Consider the following 26,144-nt stretch of genomic DNA (forward strand, 5'->3'; position numbering starts at 1 on the left):
TAGATAGACAGGAGATTCATATTTTATTTCTCCAGTGACATATTTACAGTTGAATATAAATTAAAGGCCTGCTTGCACACCAAAGCCAGGTCCGTTAGGTGGTTCAGTCAAAGAGGTAAGACCTCCAGCTGGCTCACATGAGAAGCGTCCACTCCTGAAAGGAAAAGTAACATTAAATTGACTGCTAATGATTACCATTTATAACTTACCTCACAAGAGCTCAGTTAAGTAACTATTTCTCCTCAGAAAACTAGCATGGATTATTTAATCCAAACATTACAACTGCCGCAAGATTTTCTCTTCCTAAGTTTAAATATAAAAACTGACAAAATATGAAATATGAAAAATATAAATATAATACTAATACTAGTTCCCACTTACTGAGCAGTGTACATACATCACTGGCTCATTAAATCTTTACAACAATACCATGAGACAAGGGACACTGGCCAAAATATTTTACAGATACAGAAACCAAGGCTTGGGATGATGCAGCATCTGCCCAAAGATCATAGCTAAGAACTACAGCAAAATAACCTAGCCCCAGAGGACATTTTTAAAAAGCATGTTTTAATAAACTAGAGCACTACATTTATTCTTTTTATATTTGAATTTTATTTTGACTGAGATCCACTGTCGCAGGGAATACACAGTTACACACTGTATTTGGAAACAAAAACTGGATTCCTTGAGAGATCTGAAGATTTGGGAGGATGTCCCTTAGAAGCAGTAAAGACAAAATCCGTTTGTATTTTTGTTTTTAAAGGCTAAATTATTCATATTAATTTTTCAAAAACAGGTTCCAGATCAGGGTGGCTACCATAGCCACAGAGAAAACATGAACAGGTCCTCCTATAGTTCTATGAAGGGAGGCAGTGCAGAGGTAAATGAACCTGTCTTTTCACCACCACACATACTTCCCAGGTAATCGTTCAGGCTCAACCTCTGCCCTGTCTGACCTCTGTTGCTAGAACCTAGCTCAGCACCTACTCCTGTTTCACCCTTCTATTCCCTGGCTTTGCTCATTTACCTTGTTCCTGCCACAGATTTCAGCTGAAGAATTTATTCAATTAAATCATTTTATTCCCTCTGGCTTTGCCCTTCACATTCTGTCATCAATCTTATAAGTCTATTTTTAGAGCCCTAGAAAATCATTCGTTGAGGGGACAGGAAAATGACACCACATAGTCAGTTGTAAGATCTTTTAAGCTATTACATTACAAAATCCAAGTAACTAAGTAGTGTATTATAATAAAGAATACCTACAAAGTCAGAAATTAGTTAATATATTTGCATTATAGGTTCACTATGAAAACCAGGTAAAAAAGCAGTTACTGTACTGTTACAGCCTAAAATTAAAGTTTTAGGGTAAGTAGCAAAATGATATTTAGCTTTAATAAACAGTATTTCGCTTTGTAATTTTTTTTTATGTCAACTGGCAGCACAGGTACCCTTGCTGCTCTTTGACTACCACTGAAATAATGAAATTGATCAATTTTGGAGGACCTTTCTTTCTTCTCCTTTACTCTTGTGGTTTAAGCTCAGCTACCCTCTTTATCAACACAAAGGATCAACTTAGGAAGATTAAAAAACTGAAGTTTCTGGAACAGTAAATAGAATTAATCATGTATACTGCATGAGCTCTTCACATGCAGATTATGGAATTTCATATGAGAAAGGAACTTTAAGAATAATCTGGTCCGGTTTCCTAAAGTTTGTTCCACGAAATTACCATCCCATAACATACTTTAGGGGAAAAAAAGGGGTTCCAGTCCTCTGTTATGCCTGCCTGCAAACTTTCCCCTGCCCCCACCATTCACAAAATGCACATTAAAATACTACAAAGGCTGTAAAATACTCCAGTAAAGCCTACAAACTTGGTTTAATCTACTAATCATGTAACTTTCCCCCTCACTTTATCTATAAACATGCTTCAGAACCCTAGAGAGGCCATGATCTAGCCCCACCCATTCACCCGACAGCCACAATTTACACCCAGATTTTCTCGTAATAAAAAACAAAAAATGATTTCCCCGATATGCTTAAAATACCATCTATTAATTACTTTGTTCTCTTCATTACAATTCAAAAGGTAAATCTGGTTTTTTAGCCATTCCAACACTACTTGCACAGTAATCATTTTAACTCATTTGCATTCTAGAAAACTTGGCCTTTCTGTACATTTTTTATGGCTTAAAAAAAGTACTTCTGGGCTTCCCTGGTGGCGCAGTGGTTAACAGTCCGCCTGCCGATGCAGGGGACATGCCTTCGTGCCCCGGTCCGGGAAGATCCCACATGCCGCGGAGCGGCTGGGCCCGTGAGCCATGGCCGCTGAGCCTGCGCAGCCGGAGCCTGTGCTCCACAACCGGAGAGGCCACAACAGTGAGAGGCCCGCGTACTGAAGAAAAAAAAAAAAAAAAAAAGTACTTCTTGGACTTCCCTGGTGGCGCAGTAGTTGAGAATCTGCCTGCCAATGCAGGGGACATGGGTTCGAGCCCTGGTCTGGGAAGATCCCACATGCCGCGGAGCAACTAGGTCCGTGAGCCACACCTACTGAGCCTGCGCTCTAGAGCCCACGTGCCCTAGAGCCCGTGCTCTGCAACAAGAGAAGCCACGGCAATGAGAAGCCCGTGCGCCGCAATGAAGAGCAGCCCCAGCTACGAAGAGCAGCCCCAGCTTGCGCAACTAGAGAAAGCCCACACATAGCAACGAAGACCCCACGCAGCCAAAAATAAATTTAAAAAAAAAAAGAATCTCTAGCACACAAATATTTATAAATGTCAAAAGAAAGAATGTTGTCTTACCATCTGTTTTTTTCTTTCTAGCCATCATTTACCAAAATAATAAAGCAGTTTTGAACCACAAAGAGAAATCTTTACCAATTTTGGCCAGAGTACACCTGATAGTGGTACTCAAATCAGTTACCACTGAACCAGTTTAATTTCTCTAATTACTCAAAGACTCACAACTAGCACCTCTTTCAAATAAGCAGAGGGCTTTATTATAAAAATACTAATAAAAAAGCAGTAGCCAGCTTTGGTTAATTTAAAGAACAGCTACAACTATTTTGGTTACTGCTGTCATCACAGTATCTCTCAATAGCCAAGAAATTAACTTGGGGAAGTTCTTATTTTCATATGCTGGGAAGACATTCTGAATTACCATGTCCAGATACACTCTTTACATATACCACTGATGGATGCTCTGCAATTACTGAAAACTAAATAGATTTATCTCGGCTATTTATTTATTAAAAAAAATTTCTTTTTGGCTGCACCGCATGGCAAGCAGGATCTTAGTCCCCTGACCACCTGTGCCCCATGCAGTGGAAGCGCAGAGTCCTAACCACTGAACTACCAGGGAATTCCCTATATTAGCTTTTTAAGTAAGAGGTGATACGTAGGAAATAAAAATAGGTTGAGAAACCAGTAATTCTTTTTTTTTTTTTTTTTTGCGGTACGCGGGCCTCTCACTGTTGGGGCCTCTCCCGTTGCGGAGCACAGGCTCCGGACGCGCATGCTCAGCACGCGCAGGCTCAGCAGCCATGGCTCACGGGCCCAGCCACTCCAAGGCACGTGGGCTCTTCCTGCACCGGGGCACGAACCCGTGTCCCCTGCATCGGCAGGCGGACTCTCAACCACTGCACCACCAGGGAAGCCCCGAGAAACCAGTAATTCTTAAAGTCTTTGGCTCAAATCTAGAACACCGTCAAAAAAATCACATTGAAGAACTATTTACAGTTACTGATAAAGCACCATCCCTATTATTATTAGATGTCGAAAGTGCTTTACTGTGGTACTTAGTTCCTGTTTATTAATGTTAAAATACAATGTTATAGTATCTCCTGTACTGAAAACAACAACAAACTCTTAATTTCACCCCTGGTAATCTCATCCAGACATGGCTTTAAATACCATCTATAATAACTAATGAATCCCCAATTCATATTTCCAGCCCTAATGTATTCCCTAAATCCCAAGCTCGTATCTAAACTTCCAGCACTCTACCATGGATGTCTAAGTAGGCATCTCAAACATGCTAAGTAGCATGTCCAAAACAAAGTGACTTTTCTTCCCCAAACTTGCCCTACCCCAAATCTTCTTCATTTTAGTTAAAGGAATCACTGACGTGCTCAGACTAAAAAGCTAGAAATCATTCGTAATTCCTCTGTCCTACAACATCCACTAAATTTTAAACTATTCTTTCCACAGCAACTATGACAATAATTTTAACAAGATCACGCATATCATTCCCTACTGAAAACACTCCAACAGCTTTTTATACTTAGGATTCAACCCAAATTGCTTACCTGGGCCTCTACCTACCTCTCCGACCTCTTCACCACTTTCCTCCTTGATCACTCACTTCAACCATACTGTCATCTTACTTTTCCTCCAGGAACTTAATACCTCCTCTTTCCTCTCCCTCTGCAACACTGTTCCTCCAGCTCTTTACATGGTTCCTTTGGGCTTATCATTCAGGTCATTAATTCACCACCTCAGAAAGGCCTCACCTGACTAAATTTACCTCCAGTCATCCTCCATCCCCTAACCTGTTTATTTTCCTCCTAGCATTTATTATACAGGTATTACACTAGTTGTCTCTCTCCATCACTAGAATATAAAATATATGACGACTTTACCTTGTTCATAATTTGTATGCACAACCTAAAACAGTGACTGGCACACAGCACACATCCAGAAACATTTGTGAAACAAATGAATGCTGAGGGAATACAATAAAGTAGACAAAGCAACTATCTGTCTGTCTGTGTGGCAGGAGATTTAATGCTGGATTAATGTTGTCATCGATAGATCACAAAGTTCACAAGAAAGGACGGAGGAGGGTCTAAAGCTCCAAAAGTATGACTACAGAATTACAAACAATACCTAATGAGAAAAAAAGGAGACATTTAAAGAAACCAAGTGGATTTCACAAGGAAATGGGCACCTGAGATATTAAAACAAAGTACCCCAAAGTTGAAAGAAGTATTATGGGTTTAAGTACAAACAAAAGAGTAGCACGAACTTATTTTAAAACATCTGAGTCCTAAAAACAAGCTAAAGTTTGTGAAAAATATTATGAACTTTTGTTTCTGGGCAAGGGGCGGCTACAGTTGAAGCAAGGATAAGTAAGGGACAGGACCAGTGGCTAAGAGAAATATTGTAATGTTAAATGACAAAAGGTTTCACTTCCGTAGCCTCCATAAAGGAGACTAATTCTTCACAGTGGAAGTGTTTTATTCCTAAAAAATGTTTTCAGTGTAGCCCAAGTAAGTGAGGAACTAGGAAGAGAATGCCAAACCTCTTTAAGCAAATTCAAGTGTTGAAAGAATTGTATGTTTTTTAGGGACCAACTTGCCTTTACTAAACTTAAGTTATCCTGAACTGACCTCTTTTTCTTATTAGGTAGGGTTATTAGTCGGCCAGAACAATGAGGGAGTAATTCTCAGTACTTCTTGCAGACTACAGAACCGTGCATACCCTCTTGACCTAGTAATTCAACCTCAGGGAATCGTTTGTAACAAAAAGAAGGAAAATATATTTTAAAACAGGGTAATAAAGAGCACATCATAGTTCTCACAATACATTAGAATACTATATGGCCTTTAAAACCTATATATATATTGAGACAAGGAAAATTTTATATAACATAAGCAGAAAAAATACAAAGGGACTATAACTGTATAAAACCATGCAAACATTGCTAGTATTAAGAGAGAATTTTAAGTAATGTGAACACTTAGATAAGGAATAGGGGTTTGTTTAGCAGCAAAAGTTCAGGTTCATAACTGAATGAGGAGTAATTAGTAGTTATTAATTACTGCAGTTAGTAACAACTGCAGGATCGGAGTAGCCTGGATAAAACAATGTTTAAGTTGAAAAAAGATCTAGGCATTCTAACTGACTGTAAGTACAATTTAATGGTGTAATGTATCTGAAGTAAGAATTGATGTAATTAGGCTGCATTATTATAAGCATGATGTCTGGAATAAAGAAGACAGTCCCACAATGCCCCACATGCTAAGTACATATCTCAAATACTGTGATTAGTTTAAGTGTCACATTAAGAAACTCATTTCCAACCAGAAGACCTGCCAAGGAGGGAGACCAAAACTATGTCATATAAGGAAAAACAATGAAACAACTGTGAATATTAAATCTGAGAAAAGATATGGGGAAGATGAGATAGCTATTTCAAGTAACTAAAGAGCTGGCATTTGGAAGAGATATAAAAATTATCTTGTGTTTGTTCAAAGGACAGAACCTTTGGACCTTTAGGTGGAAATCAGAGGGAAGACAGACTTTGGGTCAAATCCTGGCAGTATGAACTTTTAAACAATGAAATAGATTTCTATTTGCAGTACATTTCCCTTCTTTATAACATCCAAGTAGATGGATGATTATCTGATAGGGTTTTAGATGATTATCTGATAGGGTATAGGGTTTTAGATGGGGGAAAAATCATTGCTTTAAATGACAAGTTGATTTAGATAGTATTCAAGGCTCCTGAAAACTCCTGTGGACTTAGGGTTTAAAATTTTTAAATTAAGTCTACATGAAAGACTAATGTAGGTTAAGCCATTAAAATTTATTAAAAAGAAATAAAAGGATACCTTGGCCCAGGTTTTGGGATTTTGCCAGCCTTGAGTTCATCAATAATTTCTTCAATATCCTTAGGTGTCAGATCCTCCTAGAAAAAAAAGTAAAAAAAAAAAAAAGTAAAATAGTCAAATATTAAAATTACATCCTACCTCAAAATCAGTGTAAATCCCTAATAACAGTTTACTGTCTGTCTCAGCTCACAAGTTAGTTACCAAGGCAGCAACAACTGAGTAACTCCTATACATAGTCTGTCCTGCTAAATGCAATAGCAATAGGAGCTGCAGCTGAAGAGGCAGCACAGAGCAGCGCTTTGAAGGGAGATAGTTCTGCATTTGAGCTGAAGTCCCAACACTTACTAGCCAGCAATCTGAGAGAAATTACTCGGCTTCCCCAAATTTGTTTCTTCATTCATAAACTGACTTCAGAGCGTTTTGAGGATTAAAAGAGAAAATAAATAAAATAGAACACTGCCATGCAGATGCTCAACAAATGCTATGTCCTTGAAGAATCAGTGAGATGCAAATAGTAATTAGCACCAGCAGTCATAAAAAGTAGATGCCTAATATCTGTCCCTAAGCTAATGATCTAGTACCCTAGTGAGATCTTCTTTATTTCCCAGGTGAAATTCATCCTGTTGCAAACTTCACTTAATTTTCAAAGGGAAAAGTAAAAAACTTATTTTGGACACATTTATTTTAATAAATCCTGACCCTCCAATCCCCGTTTCAACCAGAACAGCTTTGTATTTTGTACACTATGCACCTGTGTAAAATTCTTACCTCAAGGGTTCTGTTATTTAAAATAACAAATACAATTAAAACACATAGACACACTCCTACCCCTGGCTGCACCCTAGGTTTAGTCAAAAGACAGTCAAAACAGAATGGGGCAAGATTAAACTAATAAAAGTGCCTAATCTACATTATATCCCCTCTACCCCTCCCAAACTGTTACGTACTTAAGAAAATGTTTTTAGGACCCTGGTACTATGCTAGAGAAATCATGATTCAGTACTGTATATTCAATGCCTGGCCTCATAGAAGCCCTTTAATATAGAATAAACATTTATAAAAATAAGAACTGCTTAGGGTGCAACAGATGCTCAGAACCTCAAAACTAGAAGGAATCTTTAAACTCACCTAATGATTTTATCTCCCCCAACTCTTTATTATGAAAATTTGAAAAGTATACATGAATAACCATATTCCTTACCATATCTGAATTATGTACACATATGCCTTTTGGTTTTGTTTTGTTTGTGTGTTTTTTTTGGCTGTACATTTAAAAGCAAGTTGCAGACATCATGACACTTCACCCCTAATAACCACAGCGGGCGGGCATCTCCTAAGAACTTTTTTTTTTTTTGGCCTCACTGCACAGCTTGTGGGATCTTAGTTCCCTGACCAGGGACTGTACCCAGGCCACAGCAGTAAAAGCCCAGAGTCCTGACCACTGGACCGCCAGGGAACTCCCAGAACATTTTTAAATGTTCTTAAGTAACACAATGTCATTACCACACCCAATTAACTAACAATAATTCCTTAATAAAATCAAATGTCAAGACCATATTCAAAGCTACCCAACCATCCTCAAAATGTATTTAATATTTCTCTCTAATCGGTATCCAATCACAGTTTATGTGACTATTTCATTTTATCCACTGGTCAGCTGAGATCCATAGAAGTTAACTGCCTCAGGCTTCCCAGGTGGCGCAGTGGTTAAGAATCCGCCTGCCAAGATTGGCAGGGAACACCAGTTCGAGCCCTGGTCCGGGAACATGCCACATGCCACAGAGCAACTAACCCCGTGGGCCACAACTACTGAGCCCGTGCTCTAGAGCCCATGTGCCACAACTACCGAAGCCCACACGCCTAGAGCCCATGCTCCACAAGAGAAGCTACCGCAGTGAGAAGCCCACACACCGCAACGAAGAGTAGTCCCCACTCGATGCAACTAAGGAAAGCCCGCGTGCAGCAACGAAGACCCAATGCAGCCAAAAATAAATAAATAATAATAAAACAGTTAACTGCCTCACCAAAGACCATACCACTACTCACTGAATCTCTTGCATAAATCCACAGTCTACTATATTTAGACTTACAGTGCTTCATATAAAGCCTTGACTGTCTACTTCCTGATTAAATTAAGATCCTCATGATTATGAGTAAATTGCAGAAGTGTGGAAAAAGGGTAAGTTATTGCCATATTTTTAAAGGAATTTTTTTTTTTAAGTATGAGAAAGAGAAGGTAAGAAATTTGAATCACCATCATTAAAATGAAGAAAACCCCTATAGGTAATAAAAACATCCTAGAAATGTAAAATGCCAAAGAAGTCCAATTTCATCTTCATTAAAAAAAAAAAAATTGTAGATTTCCATTACGGCAGTCCAGCCGTCCTGACTGAATGTCCTATTGTAACAACTAACAATGCTGGATAAAATTTTTTTTAAAACTTTAAAATTTTATCAATATCAAGGCACTGACAAGAAAAAAATACCCAGAGGCCAAAAACTCAATGAAAACTTAGGGAGACAGTGGAACAGCAAAAAACCGTGGCTTCAGAGTTTCATAGCCTAGAGGGGCAAGGGACAAATCTCCAGGACACAGGAGATCATCCAAACCACATAAAGCTGAGACCCCCCCAAAAACTCTACCCTCAATATAAGGGAAAACTAGAAATTAAAACTGTCCCCCAAAACAACCCTGCTACTCTGGAACCTTACACTTTAGGGGAAGAAGAGAGGAGGATTTAAGAAGAGGGGATTTCTTTTGGGCCAGCAGTATTTCCAAGAGCAAGAGAGAAGCAAAGTCAATCCCTTCTTGAAGTATCGACCTTCGACACAGGTCTTAAAAGAATTTCCATAAACAAACTTCTAAGAATTATGAACTAACAAGATATTATGAATGACAGCCATGATATAATTAGGGTAGCAAGCAATTAAAAAAAGATAACTAGAAAACTCCATACACTTGGATATTAAGAACACTTCTCAAAAACACAGGTCAAAGAAGAAATCAAAATGCAAATTTAAAAATATTTAGAACTAAATGATAAAAATATTACTTACCAAAACTTGTAATGGGACTTCCCTGGTGGTCCAGTGGTTAAGAATACACCTTCCAATGTGGGGGACACAGGTTCGATCCCTGGTTGGGGAACTAAGATCTCACATGGTGCAAGGCAACTAAGCCTGTGCGCCACAACTACAGAGCCCACACGCTCTGGAGCCCATGCCACTAGAGAGCCCATGCGCTGCAACTACTGAGCCCACTAGCTCTGGAGCCTGTGCGCCACAACTAGAGAGAAGCCCACACACAACAAAAGATCCCACAGGCCATAACCAAGACCCAACACAGCCAAAAATAAACAAATAAATAAATATTTAAAAAAAAAAAAAAAGAACTTGTGAGGGGCTTCCCTGGTGGCTCAGTGGTTAAGAAGCCGCCTGCCAATGCAAGAGACACAGGTTCGAGCCCTGGTCTGGGAAGATCCCACATGCCGCGGAGCAACTAGGCCCATGCGCCACAACTATGAGCCTGTGCTCTAGAGCCCACGAGCCACAACTACTGAGCCCGTGCACATAGAGCCCGTGCTCCACGACAAGAGAAACCACCGCAATGAGAAGCCCACACACCGCAACAAAGAGTAGCCCCTACTCAACAAAACTAGAGAAAGCCCGCACAGCAACGAAGACCCAACGTACCCATAAATAAATAAACAAACAAAATAACTTCCTTTAAAAAAAAAAAACTTCTGAGATCTGGCTAAAGCAGTTCTTAGAGGTATGATACAATCTCTGTCAAATTTTTAAAACACAATATAGTATTATTAGCAAGCCTAGATACATATATTTTGAAAGTTTAAAAAACATGTACAGGAAAAACACACTAAATTTATGATAGTGGTTATCTCTGGGAATGAAAGGAAAAGAACAGGATTTTGAATGGGGGTGGGGGAGGTTTACCCTCACCTATAGTTGATTTCTGCGTATAATAATGATAAAAACTATAATACCTAAAGCAAGTGTGGCAAAATATTATTATCTATTAAGCCTTGGTGGTTATTTTTTGTATTTATATGTAAATTATTAAATTTTTCATTATTTAAAAGATTTAAAAAAATTTATTTATTTACTTTTGGCCATGTTGGGTCTTTCTTGCTGTGTGCAGGCTTTCTCTAGTTGTGGTGAGCAGGGTCTACTCTTCGTCGCGATGCGCGGGCTTCTCACTGCAGTGGCCTCTCTTGTTGTGAAGCACGGGCTCTAGGCGCGCGGGCTTCAGTAGTTGTGGCTCACAGCCTCAGCAGTTGTGGTGCACAGGCTTAGTTGCTCCATGACACGTGGGATCTTCCCAGACCAGGGCTTGAACCTGTGTCCCCTGCACTGGCAGGCAGATTCTTAACCACTGCTCCACCAGGGAAGCCCTAATGATAATAATTTTTTTAAAACATTCTGGTGGACAACAATGTGGAAGCTAAAACTGACATATTTTATGTAAAGTTTTTCTATTCTTTGATTTTTAATAAAGTTTGGAAACCAGGAAAAAAGAAACCTTCTAGATATTTATGCCAACAGTTTCTTCTAAATGAATAATTCAGAAACCAACATCCACATGACAAGAAACCAAATGTTTAAAATATTTTAAATATAACATCATACAACTTTATATTAAGTAAATACTCACATAGTAGTTGTCATTTATTTGAACCATTGGTGCATTTACACAGGCCCCTAAACATTCCACTTCTATAAGAGTGAAAAGTTTGTCAGGTGTAGTCTCTCCAACCTTTATTCCTAAAATATAAATAAGCACTGGTAAGGACCAGGTTATATTTTAATTGCAATATAGTTTAAGAACCAAAAAAAACCAACATAAAAAGCATATATATATGAAGTATTTACAGAGGCATATAAAAAGTATTCAAGAGCATTAAATTTCTTAAATTAAACTCTGTATAGTTATTATAGAACATTAAAGGATTTAAGTGGACTTGTTCCTTTAAAAACAAATTTCAGAGGACTCATCTCCAGTGTTTGTTGTTACATAACAGTGCATCAGACCCTATTATCTTCATTTTGATCATGATAATTAACCTACTAAAATCAGTCATACTATAAGACGGGTAAAGACTCAGAAAACAGCTAATGTCAAAGATTAAGAATGTAAGGAATATAGGTACTCTCATATCTTTAGGGAAGGCATTTTAGCAAAATATAGTAAAATCTGACCCAGCAATTCTACTTCTTGTAAACAACCTTCGTGTATAATTGGACAAGTATGCAAAGACATGTTGTACACATGAAAGTAACTGCAGAATAATTTAACTTATAATAGAAAAATGAGGCACACATATTATTATAGCCAAAATCAAGTGCAAAAAGCAAACAGACATATTACATTTATGTATTTAATAATGAAAATAATTAAAACAACAATTAAAATCTAAAACTAATATACCTGTTATCAGAATTTGTACCTCGGAGATGGGGGTGGGTAGGATTTTGAGCAGACTTCACACTTCTGTCTTACATACTTCTATACCCTCCAACTATTTTTACAACATACAAGTAACAACAAAATTAAGAGACACCTCCTTTTACTTCATTTGATATGTAGAGTGACAAATGCAGCAATGGCAGTTTTTTATAGTAAAATGCCCTTTTAATTCTGTGAATGCTACTGTAATAACATCTTTCTTTTTTAAACATCTTTATTGGAGTATAATTGTAATAACATCTTATTCCAAATTTCCCTTCCTGGAGCATTCTTCCTATTCTAGTATCATTTTTGTTTTTAAAATAAATTTATTTATTTATTTTTGGCTGCATTGGTCTTCGTTGCTGCATGCGGGCTTTCTCTAGTTGCCGTGAGTCGGGGCTACTCTTCGTTGTGGTGCTCAGGCTTCTCATTGCGGTGGCTTCTCTTGCTGTGGAGCACAGGCTCTAGGCACGCGGGCTCCAGTAGTTGTGGCACTCAGGCTTCAGCAGTTGTGGCTTACAGGCTCTTAAGCACAGGCTCAGTAGTTGTGGTGCATGGCCTTAGTTGCTCTGCGGCATGTGGGATCTTCCCAGACCAGGACTCGAACCTTGTCCCCTGCGCTGGCAGGCAGATTCTTAACCAATGCGCCACCAGGGAAGTCCTATTCTCATATCTTATTTGTTCCAAGTCTTGTTTGGAAGGATACAAGGATGATATAGTCACTTCTTTATGTGCCACATGCTATCACACAACAAGTGAAACTTAATTTTCTAAACAATGAAAACTTTAAAACTTTGAGCAGCTTTTAAAACATACTCAATGGTTAAGGAAGAAAACATGAAAACTCAGCTTTGAGGAGGAGAACTAAAGAATACAAAATAGGAAGCAATAATGGTGGGCAAACACAGTAAGACAAAAATTTACTCGTGAAGTACAGATCCAGTAAGATGGTAAAAGTTTGAAAATAAAGGTAAGAAATAGGTCAAATCTCGAAATACAACTCTATTTTTTCATAAAATTTATAAATATACTGTGTCCCATACCAAGCTTTTTCTGAATGGCCTCCAGTATGCTGTCGGAGTTACGAAGCATGCAAGGCGTAGTAGTGCAGACTTGAACATGATACTTTCCAACTGGCTTTCGATTATACATTGTATAAAAAGTTGCTACTTCATATACCCTCATTGGAGGTACTTGTAAAACTTCTGCAACCTAAAATATTTAAAAATAATATGATTACAATATTTATTAATTGAGCATATTACTTCAATTTGGTAAAAACCAAAAAAGTTCTTCAAAAGCAGAAACTATATCTGTATCTGATATCTGCGAGGCTAAGTCCTTCAATTTTGACACTTAAAAATTATACATATATCCAGGTTTTGACGTGAAAAAGGAACTCATTAAATGGTATTTCAAATGACAAATATATTAAACTTTCTCTTATCAGGGATTCTAAAAGAAATTTATTCTCAAAAGACGTCTAATCCCGGCTCACTTGTGCAAGATTAAAGTAGGCATGCTAAATTTAATTTAGTGATACTAAACCAGGCTTATACGTCTGAATATTTCTCTCAAAATACACACACTGGGGCCTGACCAATGGAATTGTAAGGCCCTGGTGTTTAATTGAAAAAGCTCCCCCAAGTTGCTGCTGTGCACCTCCCTACGCCTTAGTGATGGTTAAGGAAATGATGCATGTGCTTCTGGATTTTGTTTTTGTTGTAAGGTTGGGCTTTCTTTGGGGGGGGAGGGGGACAGTAACATTAAAAATCTCCAAGTGGAAAGAATCTTGATTCTATTCTCTATATGCTATTTCTTGCCTCTCACACATATACAACCAATTCTAAATAGAACAGGACAATATTTTTGAAATGTTCTCACATTAGTTTCTCTTTTTTTTTTTTTTTTTTTTACGGTACGCGGGCCTCTCACTGTTGCGGCCTCTCCCGTTGCGGAGCACAGGCTCCGGACGCGCAGGCTCAGCGGCCATGGCTCACGGGCCTAGCCGCTCTGCGGCATGTGGGATCCTCCTGGACCGGGGCACGAACCCGTGTCCCCTGCATCGTTAGGTGGACTCTCAACCACTGCGCCACCAGGGAAGCCCTCTCATTTATTTTATTTTGCTCTGCTAAGCTTGACACTCAGCAAGACTTCCAACAAGCTTACCATTATTAAAAACATAAATTAAAAAAAAAAGTATTTATGATTAGAAACGTATCTAAATCATTATTGAGGAAGTTGGCTATTATAAAAATAATGTAAGGAATTTAGAAAACCCCCAAACATATATGTGATTTACTGGAAAAAAAAGAAAAATAAGCACTTATGTTTACTAAGTATAGTACCAACCAAACTTGCTTTATAACATTTTTCATAGTAAGAAAACAAAAAACTAAAGGTCCACAACAGTGTTAGAGTACTGTACAAAGTAAATAAGAGATCAATGAGCTATATCTAAAATTTGCATCCGGGATTCCATTAGATAAACTGAGGACATTCCTATACTCCAAGAAAGACGATAATAGTCTAACCTAATAGTTAGACCTTAGAAAGTGAAAAGGAGAATGAAGTATAGGAGAATCTCTGCAATATTCAGCCAAGTAAAAAAGGCATAGAATTATAAATGATTCAGTCCCAGCTCTATCACTTAGAAATCATAATATAATAATTGGAAGAGCTCTACCTAGTTCAAAATCATCACTGCAGATGAGGAAATCCAGAGAAAAATCAGATCTCTTAGTTCAAAGTAAAATATGTTTTCCATTATATCACATTGGCTTATTAGTCATGTGATTCTCACAAGAATCAAATAATAATGTAAGGTTTTATATGGCACTTTACTGTAACATAATACCATACAAATGTAGTTGTATTAATAGGATATGAATAAACTTGAAATCTGGATTACTGCTGAAAACACTATTAGGAAAAAATGAATCCTAAAACATGCATGAATATATTAACCATATTTAAATGGGTCACCTATAAGATTTCTGTAGGTTGTGGATTCCAAGGTGCCATAATCAAGTGTCGTAGATACCATGTATTATATGTATTTTTGTTAACGCCTATAGCCAAAGATGCAAAATATTAAAAAGATTCACATTAGCTGTGAGCAGATCCTTTTCTCTGCAATTCTAGTGTTTAAGCAGTATATTCATTTTCAGAATATCTTGACAGCAAATTATACACATTTGGGATCTTTTATTATTATTGCCATTTCTCTCAAAGACAGAAAAAAAGAAAGCCTCTTTCACTATAATGCCTTTACTACTTCTTGCAAGGATAAAAAGCTCTACCCTTTCAGTTCTCTGCATTATTAAGGGAACCAACAAAAACATAAATGTAATTTGAGTTATGAAACATATAAATGATTAAAGGGCTTCCAACTCCTGGACTAATATCAATGAATGTCAGAGAAATTTCTACATAAGGAAGTTACTATATACAATCTCTCCTCTTTTTGAACTAACACAAAAATGAAGTACCTTGTTCATAGCAGAGATGGGCAGCCATCCATTCTGTCTTTGGGCTAAATCCAGGACTGGAAGCACAGCTGCTGCTTTATGCCCTTCTGGGTAGTTTTTTACAATTGCCTCTATCCTCTGTATCAAAGAAAAAGCACTTGTTTTTATACATCTGGAAGATACTAAATAATTTGTAAATTAATTAAGTCATACCTTATAGTTTTCCGGTGTGAAATCAAATGGAGTATCTGGGTTATTCTCAGGAGTATCTCTGTGCTACACAAAGGAAAAAAAATGTTTTCCAAAATTATCAAAATTGCCTCAAAAGTGTGAATAACTCTGTACTTTACTACTACTGTTCATGTAACCTCTTTGCTTTAATTCGAACATGATCTATACATCAACCTATCCTTGCATCAAGAAGAATGGCTAAACTAATTATGAAATATAGATCTGATGAGTATGATTACCAAAATATTAGCAGAATTCAAAAATTTAGAAGTTTTCAAAATCATCCTTTATAGGTTATGAGAAGTAGCTTTAGGATCAAAACCCAAAAAAAGCATTATCCAACTTGATTAGAGAACAGGATCTTCTAATGTAATCTAATTACAAAAAATTACCAATTATTGGAAGCCTAATGAAATTAAGACATAAAAATTTTTTTTTAATTTATTTATTTGGCTGTGCATGTGGGATCTTCGTTGTGGCATGTGGGACTTTTTTTTTTTTTAATTATTATTTATTTATTTATTTGGTTGCATCGGGTCCATTGAGAAAGGCGGGCTCCTTAGTTGCAGCAGGTGGGCTCCTTAGTTGTGGCATGCACGTGGGATCTAGTGCCTGGACCAGGGATCGAACCTGGGCCCCCTGTACTGGGAGTGTGGAGGCTTAACCACTGAGCCACCAGGGAAGTCCCGGCATGTGGGATCTTTAGTTGCAGCATGCAAACTCTTACTTGCAGCATGTGGGATCTAGTTCCCAGACCAGGGATGGAACCCGGGCCCCCTGCACTGGGAGTGCAGAGTCTTAGCCACTGGACCACAACGGAAGTCCCTAAGACACAAAATACTGAGTGTGAAAATATGTGCATTTTTCCAAAAGAGAGTGTACCAGATTGTCAAAGGGACCTACCTCCTACAACAAAAGCACCATTTCTTCCCCACACAACAGAAACTAGCCAACAGTTAGTTTTCTGTAACAGAAACTAGCCAACAGCTAGTTTTCTGTAACAGAAACTAGCCAACAGCAAGCTTTATTTCTTCTCCAAAAGAGCAGGCCCTCTTCAAACACTGACAAGAAATGGCATGTCAACAGGAAATCAAATGAGTCACACTGAGATTAACACTTACATCAATTAATGTTTTGTATGTATGGTGAACACAGAACTGAATCCCTTAGTAAGTTAACTCTCAGAGTTCTGTTTTTTCAAGGACATAGAAGAGAAAAAAAGCGGAAACTTTGGACAATGATCTCTAATGTTTTTAGACAAAGATGACAAAATACAAAGCAGGACTCTACTTATTAATAGTATAGCTAACTCATTTATTAAGAGTCAGCCTAAAAATAATTCATTTTCCAAAATGATACCACTAACTCTAAATCAACATACAAGTCCACTAAATTGCCTTTAAACACTAGATTGATTCCTAAAAAATGTACCTTGTCACAGAAAGGGGATACATATCTTAGCCTTTCTGAATTGTGCAACCAAGCTAGGGAATTCATCGACCTCTACCTGTAGTGAAACCCTGGACATGAAAAACATAAAGGCCAACTGCCAATGTGTTCGCCGTATTACTAAAATCTATGAGTTTCAAGCTAGTGCCATTTTGGGATTCCCCAAGTTGCAGCCTCAGAATCTTCACTAGCCAACATGAATGATTTTTAAGAACCTAAAGTGTGACAAGAAATCAGGTTAGGTTCACAGTTATTTCACCAAGGAATAATCTAAATTCTTATTCCCAGAGTTGCGCTGGTATCAATTTAAATTTGAGAGGTTTGGCTGGAACTACACCTCTTGAAATGTAGTGAATTCAATTAGCTATGTTTAAATTCCCACAATGGCCAGCAAATACCAAAGATACGTTGTGTTGTATCCACCCAAATTTCCAACTCCTTCCATTCTGAAGAAATCTAAGTAATTACTTACCACAAATAAGGCTCCTCCAGCTCCATTCTGCACAGCTGTCTTATGCAAATTCCTTACATGTCTTCCCTAAAATTTTAAGAGAGTTTAGTAAATCAAAAGCCTTATGAAATTTTAAGAGCCATAATTTAAAATAATAGAATCAACTGATAGAAGTAGAATATCTTAAGAGATATGGCCTACCACACTACACCATGCCCACCTCTATTTCAGGAGAGATATAAGGAAATGGAGATTCAAAGGTAAGGTTACTGGGCTTCCCTGGTGGTGCAGTGGTTGAGCGTCCGCCTGCCGATGCAGGGGATACGGGTTCGTGCCCCGGTCCGGGAGGATCCCACGTGCCGCAGAGCGGCTGGGCCCGTGGGCCGTGGCCGCTGAGTCTGCGCGTCCGGAGCCTGGGCTCCGCAACGGAAGGGGCCGCAGCAGTGAGAGGCCCGCGTACCGCAAAAACAAAACAAAACAAAAAAAACTATAAGGTTACTAACTTGCCTGAGGTAACACGCGAGTCAGTGGAAGAACCAGAATGACAACCTAATCTCCTGAGTCGCATATCCTTTCTCCTACATTCTTTTGGCATGCAATTGCAGAGTTAATGTACCATTAACTTACTGCCTTTCACTTTTGTCTGAATCAAGTTGGATAGCTTTCATTTCATAAACATGTTTTCATTCTGTAAAAATGAGTTGAATGTACACCCCCTTTTCAATTCTTTACTACATTAGTTTAGAAACTCCAGCCATAAAAGTAGTTTCAGAAAGCTTCTTATAACGCTATGCAGATTGACCATACTCAATTGCTTTGGAAGGAATCCATTTGATTACTCTCTATGTTGCATTTCATTTCTCTTTGCCTTATTGCTTCTCCCCCACTTCTACCTTCTCTACCCTCTCCCTGAAAAGCAATTCTACAGTTGTTCAGAAATCCTCCAACTTCTGAGTTCTACTAACCACAGTTGGTAGAACACTGGATTAAACAAAGCATGGAACCGGCAAAGAGCTGGACAATTCAAAGGCAAACATAACAGACAAGGAAGCAAAAGCAGTGACATAACACAATCACAGATTTAACTCTTCCCTAGATCCAAATAATATTTCAGTTCAAGAAATAAGTTTACACAGAACACTTGCTTTAATTAACAAGAAAAGACCCAGGTACAGAATGTGAAACATAGGTATAAAATATGGGAGTGATAAATATATTCAGGATAATGGGGGGAGGAGGGGAGAATCTGATCAGCTGTGGTACACAAAGGGGCTTCAACTGTGTTGGCTTTGCTTTCTTTCTTAGGCAGCAAGTGGATGGATGCACAATGTTTATTATATTCTTTTTGCTTTTTGGTGTCTGAGATATATGATAAAAATTTCCTTTACAATAAATGCAACACACACAACACATACATATTATACATATTATGTAGATAAGAAAAATATTTCTTAAAAATAATGACATAGGGCTTCCCTGGTGGCGCAGTGGTTGAAAGTCCGCCTGCCGATGCAGAGGACACGGGTTCGTGCCCCAGTCCAGGAAGATCCCACATGCCGCGGAGTGGCTAGGCCCGTGAGCCATGGCTGCTGAGCCTGCGCGTCCAGAGCCTGTGTTCCGCAACGGGAGAGGCCACAACAGTGAGAGGCCCGTGTACCGCAAAAAAAAAAAAAAAAAAAAAAAAAGACATAGAAAGAGGTGTTTGTGGCACAATCATAACTGGAAAATATCAAGGTTAAACAAAACAAACAGAAAAGCATAAACTACCATCCCAATATATTCAATATAGACATTAATGAAAATACTAGATGGCCTTAACAATTAAAAGTGCTTATCTGTTATTATGATAACAAGATTACAAGGGATTCTTATTTTATATTTTTTCTTATATTTTTCTCTATATTCTAGGTTTCTTTTAGCATGAATTGACAAATTGAAAAAAAAATTCTTATTTAAAACAAAACGTTCATCAAGTACAAAATGAAACATCTACTGTTAAATCTCTTTCCAATTTCCCAGTATATCAAAATAAACACCACCAATCTCTAAGTTAGAACAGCTTCAGTTTTGATCCTTTCCTCATTATTCCAGGATATGTCACATACCTTACTTAAAAATATACAGATAATCTTGAAAATTGGTCTTGAGGCCTATGTAGCTGCATACTGGAAAATCTATTTTGAGGCACTCTCTGGCTGACCTGTAACTCTGCATATGCACGTGAATTTACACACACACATATTCTCTCTCTCTCCCCAAAATAGAGTGTTTTAAAGTCCAAATCCTTGAAGACAGACTACATACTGATTGAGAACAGTCAGGAACAAGTAGTTAAGTTACAGAAAGAAAAGCTGGAGTTTCAGATGATGATGACGATTTTTTTTAATGGAAGATTTGGGTTTAGATCACCATGCTGCCACTTGCTAACGTGTAACCTTCCACAAGTCACTTAAATTTTAAAAAGATGTTGGGGGTAGGAGTTCATTAATTAATTAATTTATTTTTGCTGTGTTGGGTCTTCGCTTCTGTGCGAGGGCTTTCTCTAGTTGTGGCAACCGGGGGCCACTCTTCATCGCGGTGCGCAGGCCTCTCACTATCGCGGCCTCTCCTGTTGTGGAGCACAGGCTCCAGACACGCAGGCTCAGTAGTTGTGGCTCACGGGCCTAGTTGCTCAGCGGCATGTGGGATCCTCCCACACCAGGGCTCGAACCCGTGTCCCCTGCATTAGCAGGCAGATTCTCAATCACTGCGCCACCAGGGAAGCACCACTTAATTTTTTTGTGTCAATTTCTGTATCTGTAAAAACAGGGATATATACTTATTCAAGTATTTTGAGGTTCAAATAGTCAGGTACTATATAACCTTATCTCTGAAGATACTATAAACCTGTTAAAGCGTTACTACATCTGCCTAGCTGATATGGGGATAAAACATTTAATAGCTGAACAATGGACGATTTAAACTGCATTTTGAGAACTGTGCTGTGTTAGCTAACTGAGTCACTGTCACTACTTGCCTGCTGTAAGTCTTCTCCCTTCCTTCTTAAACCCTGAAAAAGCTAGAATTGAAACCCACTATTAATTCTTCACTATCAAATTATATTCTTGTTTATGAAAAAAAAGTTTCTTGAATTTTCATTTGGAGTTCAGTGAATTCAACTGGAATTCACTGAAGTATAGACATTTTTAGAGTCTAATGAGAAACTATAGACTCCAGTCTAGTGAAAAGCCTAGACTCTAGTCTAAGGAGGGGGGAAAATTCAGCTTACTCTTCAAATCAGTCCCGCCTAATTAAGTTGTTCTTTTCCAGTTCTAAGACGATTTCGTCCTAGAATGCTTCTTTCTTCTAAAAGTGAAACTGAATTCAAATGGCCCATTAAGTAGGGAAAAGACTACTTATAATTCAAATGTTTTTAAAATTTAAGTCTAGTTGATTTACAATATTATGTTTCAGGTGCACAACATAGTGATTCACTATATATATATATGTACACACACATATATATATATTTTTTTCGGTACGCGGGCCTCTCACTGTCGTGGCGTCTCCCGTTGCGGAGCACAGGCTCCGGATGCACAGGCTCCGGATGTGCAGGCTCAGCGGCCATGGTTCACAGGCCTAGCCGCTCCGCGGCATGTGGGATCTTCCTGGACCGGGGCACAAACCCGTGTCCCATACATCGGCAGGCGGACTCTCAACCACTGCGCCACCAGGGAAGCCATATATATATATATATATATATATATATATAAATGTAGTGTGTGTGTGTGTGTGTGTGTGTGTGTGTGTGGTGTGGTACGCGGGCCTCTCACTGTTGTGGCTTCTCCCGTTGCGAAGCACAGGCTCCGGACGTGCAGGCTCAGCGGCCATGGCTCACGGGGGATCCTCCGGACCAGGGCACGAACCCGTGTCCCCTGCATCGGCAGGCGGACTCTCAATCACTGCGCCACCAGGGAATCCCTATATTTTTAAAGTTATAAAATATTGGCTATATTCCCTATGCTGTACAATAATATATCCTTGCAGCCTATTTATTTTATATATAGTAGTTGTAACTCTTAATCCCCTACCTCCATCTTGCCCCTCCCCTCTATAATTCAAACTTTTAATATCTTATTTATTCCTTTATTGAAAATGCCTGATGTGGATATTATAATGAATGTAGTAAAATAGGTGAAGTTCCTAAAGATATCAAAAAACAGGGCAGCTTTGAAAACGGCCACGTGATAACTTGCTATGAATAATAGTGTATGCCCAGTTGAAAAACAAATGAGGGCTAATATTTATCAGTTTACCTTCATTATTTTGCTTGCTTTTGTTTTATAAACAAATTGAGCCCTTTCTCTACTATTTTGAAGAAATCACCTTTGACATTAAGTTGCTAAAATTCTGTGTTAATGTATATATATTTAGGTTTTCCGTAAGAACAGAAGAGCTGCATTTACTGTTTTTAAAAAAAAAACACATAGCATATATAGGGAGACAGATTAGAAATGAAAAGGCCTGCCTCCCTTGGCTCACAAAATCCCCACATAGGTATTATCATCATCCCTTGTTTTACAGATATGGAAACTAAGGCTCAAAGAAGGAAAGAAAAGAACTATCACTAGATCACACAGCTAAATCCATGAAAAGTCAAACACAGGTTTTTCTGACTTGAGGACATGCCGTCTAAACTAAACCACTAAACCACTAAACCTAAGTTTTGTAATATTTTCAAATATACATAGGAGAATTTTACAAATGTTCTCCAAATAAACTTGCATCAATAGTTTAACTAAAAATGTTAATTTGGATTAAAGAAATATAAGTGATTTTACTAGCATTGTGAGAGAATTATCAAGTAAAATTTGGCCAAATTTTATATTATAGAAAAGCTAAAATGAACAACTCAGGTATTAAAGGAGCATTACAGATTAAGATAACCATATTAATGGTCACAATATTCGTGATTACTTTCAGCCATCTTGCCCATAAATTAAACAAAGCATTCTTTACATATCTAAAATCCAGTATGGATACCAATAACTCTCCAACGTCCTAAGAAGAATACTTCATAGAAATGAAATGTCCAAACATCATTTCAGTCAGTCTCACCTTCACCAATTACTATAACCTTAGGGAGGCTGCTCTGCTTCTCAGCACCTCTCACTGTTGTGGCCTCTCCTGTTGCGGAGCACAGGCTCCGGCGCGCAGGCCCAGCGGCCATGGCTCACGGGCCCAGCCGCTCCACGGCATGTGGGATCTTCCCGGACCGGGGCACGAACCCGTGTCCCCTGCATCGGCAGGCGGACTCTCAACCACTGCGCCACCAGGGAAGCCCTAGCATACTATTTTTATCCTTACACTGGAGACTGAGTTCACATCTCCAATATAAAGATCTGAGTTTGTAGTGTGCAATAGTGACCTACTGAACCTCCGTGTTTAAACTTAAAATGTGTTCATTTTCTCTTTCCCCTAAACTGTTTACGGCTGTGGCAGGCAAGAATAATGGTGCCCCAAAGATACCCACATCCTGATCCTGGGAAGCTGTGAATATGTTAGTATACACAGCAAAAGAGGACTACAGTTGCAGATGGAATTAACGTTGCTAATCAGTTGATCCAAAAATAGGGAGATTTTCTGGATTATCAGGGTGGGCCCAAGGGCTCTTAAAACAGCAGAGGAGTGAGCAAAGTTAGAGCAGGGTCAGAATGGTATGTGAGAGCTTGACCTGCCCTTGCTGGCTTTGAAGATGGAAGGGGGCTATGGACCAACAAAGAAGGGCACCTTCTAGAAGCTAGAAAAGCCAAGGAAACAGGTTCTCCCCTAGAATCTCCAGAAAGGAAGGTAGCTCTACCAACACCCTGGTTTTAGCCGAGTAAGACCCATGTCAGACTTTTAACCTACACAATCATAAGATAATAAATTGGTGTATGTCACCAAATTTGTGGTAACTTGTTACAGGAGCAATAAAAAACTAATATAAATGCCCTCTAATCTCACTTTTCCTCCTCCCTCCCTCCCTTCCTTCCTCCCTTTCTTTCTAAAGAACTGGGTTAATGTCCTAGAGCCAAAATGTAGATACTGCAAAATAAATGGAATCTCTAATGGAATGGGAAAACATTTCATTCTACAAACCTTAAAATTTAGGAAGAAAAATGCCACCAAAGAACATTCTACTTCTAGTACGGCTGAGTAGATTATTATCAGGCCAAACCACTGGGTAACAACTATAAACTCTGGACAAAATATTTTTTAAAAAATTAAAAACCAAAAATCTTTCTGAAGGCACTGAAGAACAACCAAATGCAGGCAGACATATGAAGGGAGTCTAGACTTAGAAGAAGCCAATAAGGGTTTTTTTTTTTTCTTTACATCTTTTACTGTGAAGGCAGGCCCCAGTCTATCCCATGCTGGGCAGCTAAAACTCCAAGAGAAAACCTGCAGCCCTAATGTCTTGAAGTACCACAGGAGAGGCATAGGCAAGTGCGAAATCCCAGAAAAGGAAAAGCCAGAGTGGAGAAGCCCCCAATTCTGTGGCTAACTCCAAACATGCATGCACACAGGGCAGACTCCAAACAGCCCAGCTAAAAGAACTGAACCAATATTTGAGCCGCTGTCCACAACGGAGCCAGACTGCAGTTCAAGTTAATTGCCTGCCTGCAACAACTACAACAAAATACTCTTTGGAGGAATTTAAAAAATCTAGAGCCTCTATGACATCATTCACAATGTCCAGGATACAATCCAGAATCACTCAACATAAAACAATAAAAAAGGAAAACAACCCATTTTCAAGAAAAAAGACAATGGAGATTACCAAACAATAATTTCAAAACTGCTACAACAGTGCTTAAGGACAGAAAGAAAAAAATCTTCAATAAGTGAAAAGATAGAAATAGAAACTATAAAAAAGGAACCAAATTAAAATTCTAAAACTGAAAACACAACCCTTGAAAATGCCACCACAACTCTCTCACCCCTACGAAACTAATTAGTGGCTTGGGAGAGAGGCATGATGAGTTGTAAAATGGTGTCAACATTACAGAAAACTTTGGGCAATTACTAAAGGAAAGATGGAAATAAACTTATTTTGAGTAGCTATTGCTCCATATTTCATAATTTTTAGGCAATTCTTGACAATCGGTCAATAAGGTATTACTGCACTTTACAGGAAAAAAAATAGAGCTCAAGGAGATTAAGAAATATGGCTCAAGGTCACACAATTAGTGTCTTCCCCTAGACACAGTACTAAATTCTGGATATTTTTAAAGCAATGACGAGCTGAATAAAATCCTGTGGCTGAAGAAACTGGCAGCTGGCTAATAAAGCAGCAATTATAACAAAATAAGCAATTTCTTTGAAAATGTAAATGATTTCCTCAAAGGTTTCTCTTTTAGGAAAGGAACTTTATTGGTGAGACCACTTTACTCACATCTTTCCTGACTTTTGCTAGATCATTCTGATATCCCACTATTTGTAAAAGGCTAGAAGGGCCTGGTTAGAAGGGCAGTCACGGAATGTCACCTGTCATTATTATTATCCACATTGTTACCTGGAGCCCAGCAGGTAACAGTAGAACCTCAAGCGTTTATTGAAGACCAAACTCTGCAAATTGGAATACTCCCACTTGACAGCCGAGGACACCAGGTGAGAACAATAAGAGCCCAAAAGTGGAAAGACGGTGCACCCACCATCCAAACTCAGGTCTCCCTGCAAGGCCCTGAGCTCATCCTCCGCTACTGCGCGCCACCGCCCTCCCTTCTACCGAGAACTGATTCAACCTTTCTATGTTACTGCTGGGGGAAAGGCTGCTTTCCTTCCGGTAAATGCCCCGCCGTCATCCTCGTCATTTCTGGAACACGCTCTGTTAAGTTAGTGCGAACGGGTGTTTCACCCCGATTGTAAACGTCCTTTCTAGAGACGGGCTTGGATGTCAGGAGCGCGAGCGGCCCCGACGTCCTCCGGGTGCTGGACGCGGTGACGCCATCACTCGGCCAACTTCCCCACCTGCCAAGGGCAGTGCTGCTAGGGGACCCTGGGGCCGCCCCGCGCAGAGACTCGGCCTGCTAGGCGGGCGGGGGTCCCGGCACCGCCCTCCCGCCTCCCGTCCGGAAGGAGGCCTCGCGCCCGCCGCAGCCGCACCGCCGACCCCCTCGCTCCACGGCGACGCGGCCTCCCTGAGGAGTGCGAAGGCCGCGGTGTCCTTGCCGCCGCCCGGGGTCCCGTCCGGGGCCCTGGGCTCCCGCGTGCCCGCTGCAACAGGAGGCGCGGAGAGAGGGGGAGGGCGGCGGCGGCGCCCGCGCTCATTCGAGCCTCCTTACCCACTGGGCGGCGAAGCCGGCCGCACGGGCCCGAAGCGCCGCGGAGAGGAACATGGCAGGCCTAACTGCGGGCCTTTGGGCCGCGCCAGGTACAGTCCCGAGCGCCCGGCACGCAGAGCGTGCGCGCCCCCGAGCCCACCCCGCGCGCCCAGGG

General features: G+C 39.4%; 1 protein-coding gene across 1 annotated transcript; it reads right to left on the reverse strand.

Annotated features, from left to right (window-relative positions):
- On the reverse strand, positions 1-26,144 carry NDUFV2 (NADH:ubiquinone oxidoreductase core subunit V2). The gene is made up of 8 exons (XM_027088812.1): positions 25,991-26,144; positions 17,706-17,771; positions 15,767-15,829; positions 15,575-15,691; positions 13,127-13,295; positions 11,289-11,398; positions 6,617-6,693; positions 1-154 (listed from the first exon to the last, which is right to left on the reverse strand). Exons 1-8 carry the CDS (start codon positions 26,042-26,044, stop codon positions 61-63), a joined length of 750 nt encoding a protein of 249 aa, XP_026944613.1. The 5' UTR covers positions 26,045-26,144; the 3' UTR covers positions 1-60.

Source organism: Aethalodelphis obliquidens, unplaced genomic scaffold (assembly GCF_003676395.1).
Source record: "Aethalodelphis obliquidens isolate GAN/ISIS:26980383/991018 unplaced genomic scaffold, ASM367639v1 scaffold63, whole genome shotgun sequence".
NCBI classification, from domain to species: Eukaryota; Metazoa; Chordata; class Mammalia; order Artiodactyla; family Delphinidae; genus Aethalodelphis; species Aethalodelphis obliquidens.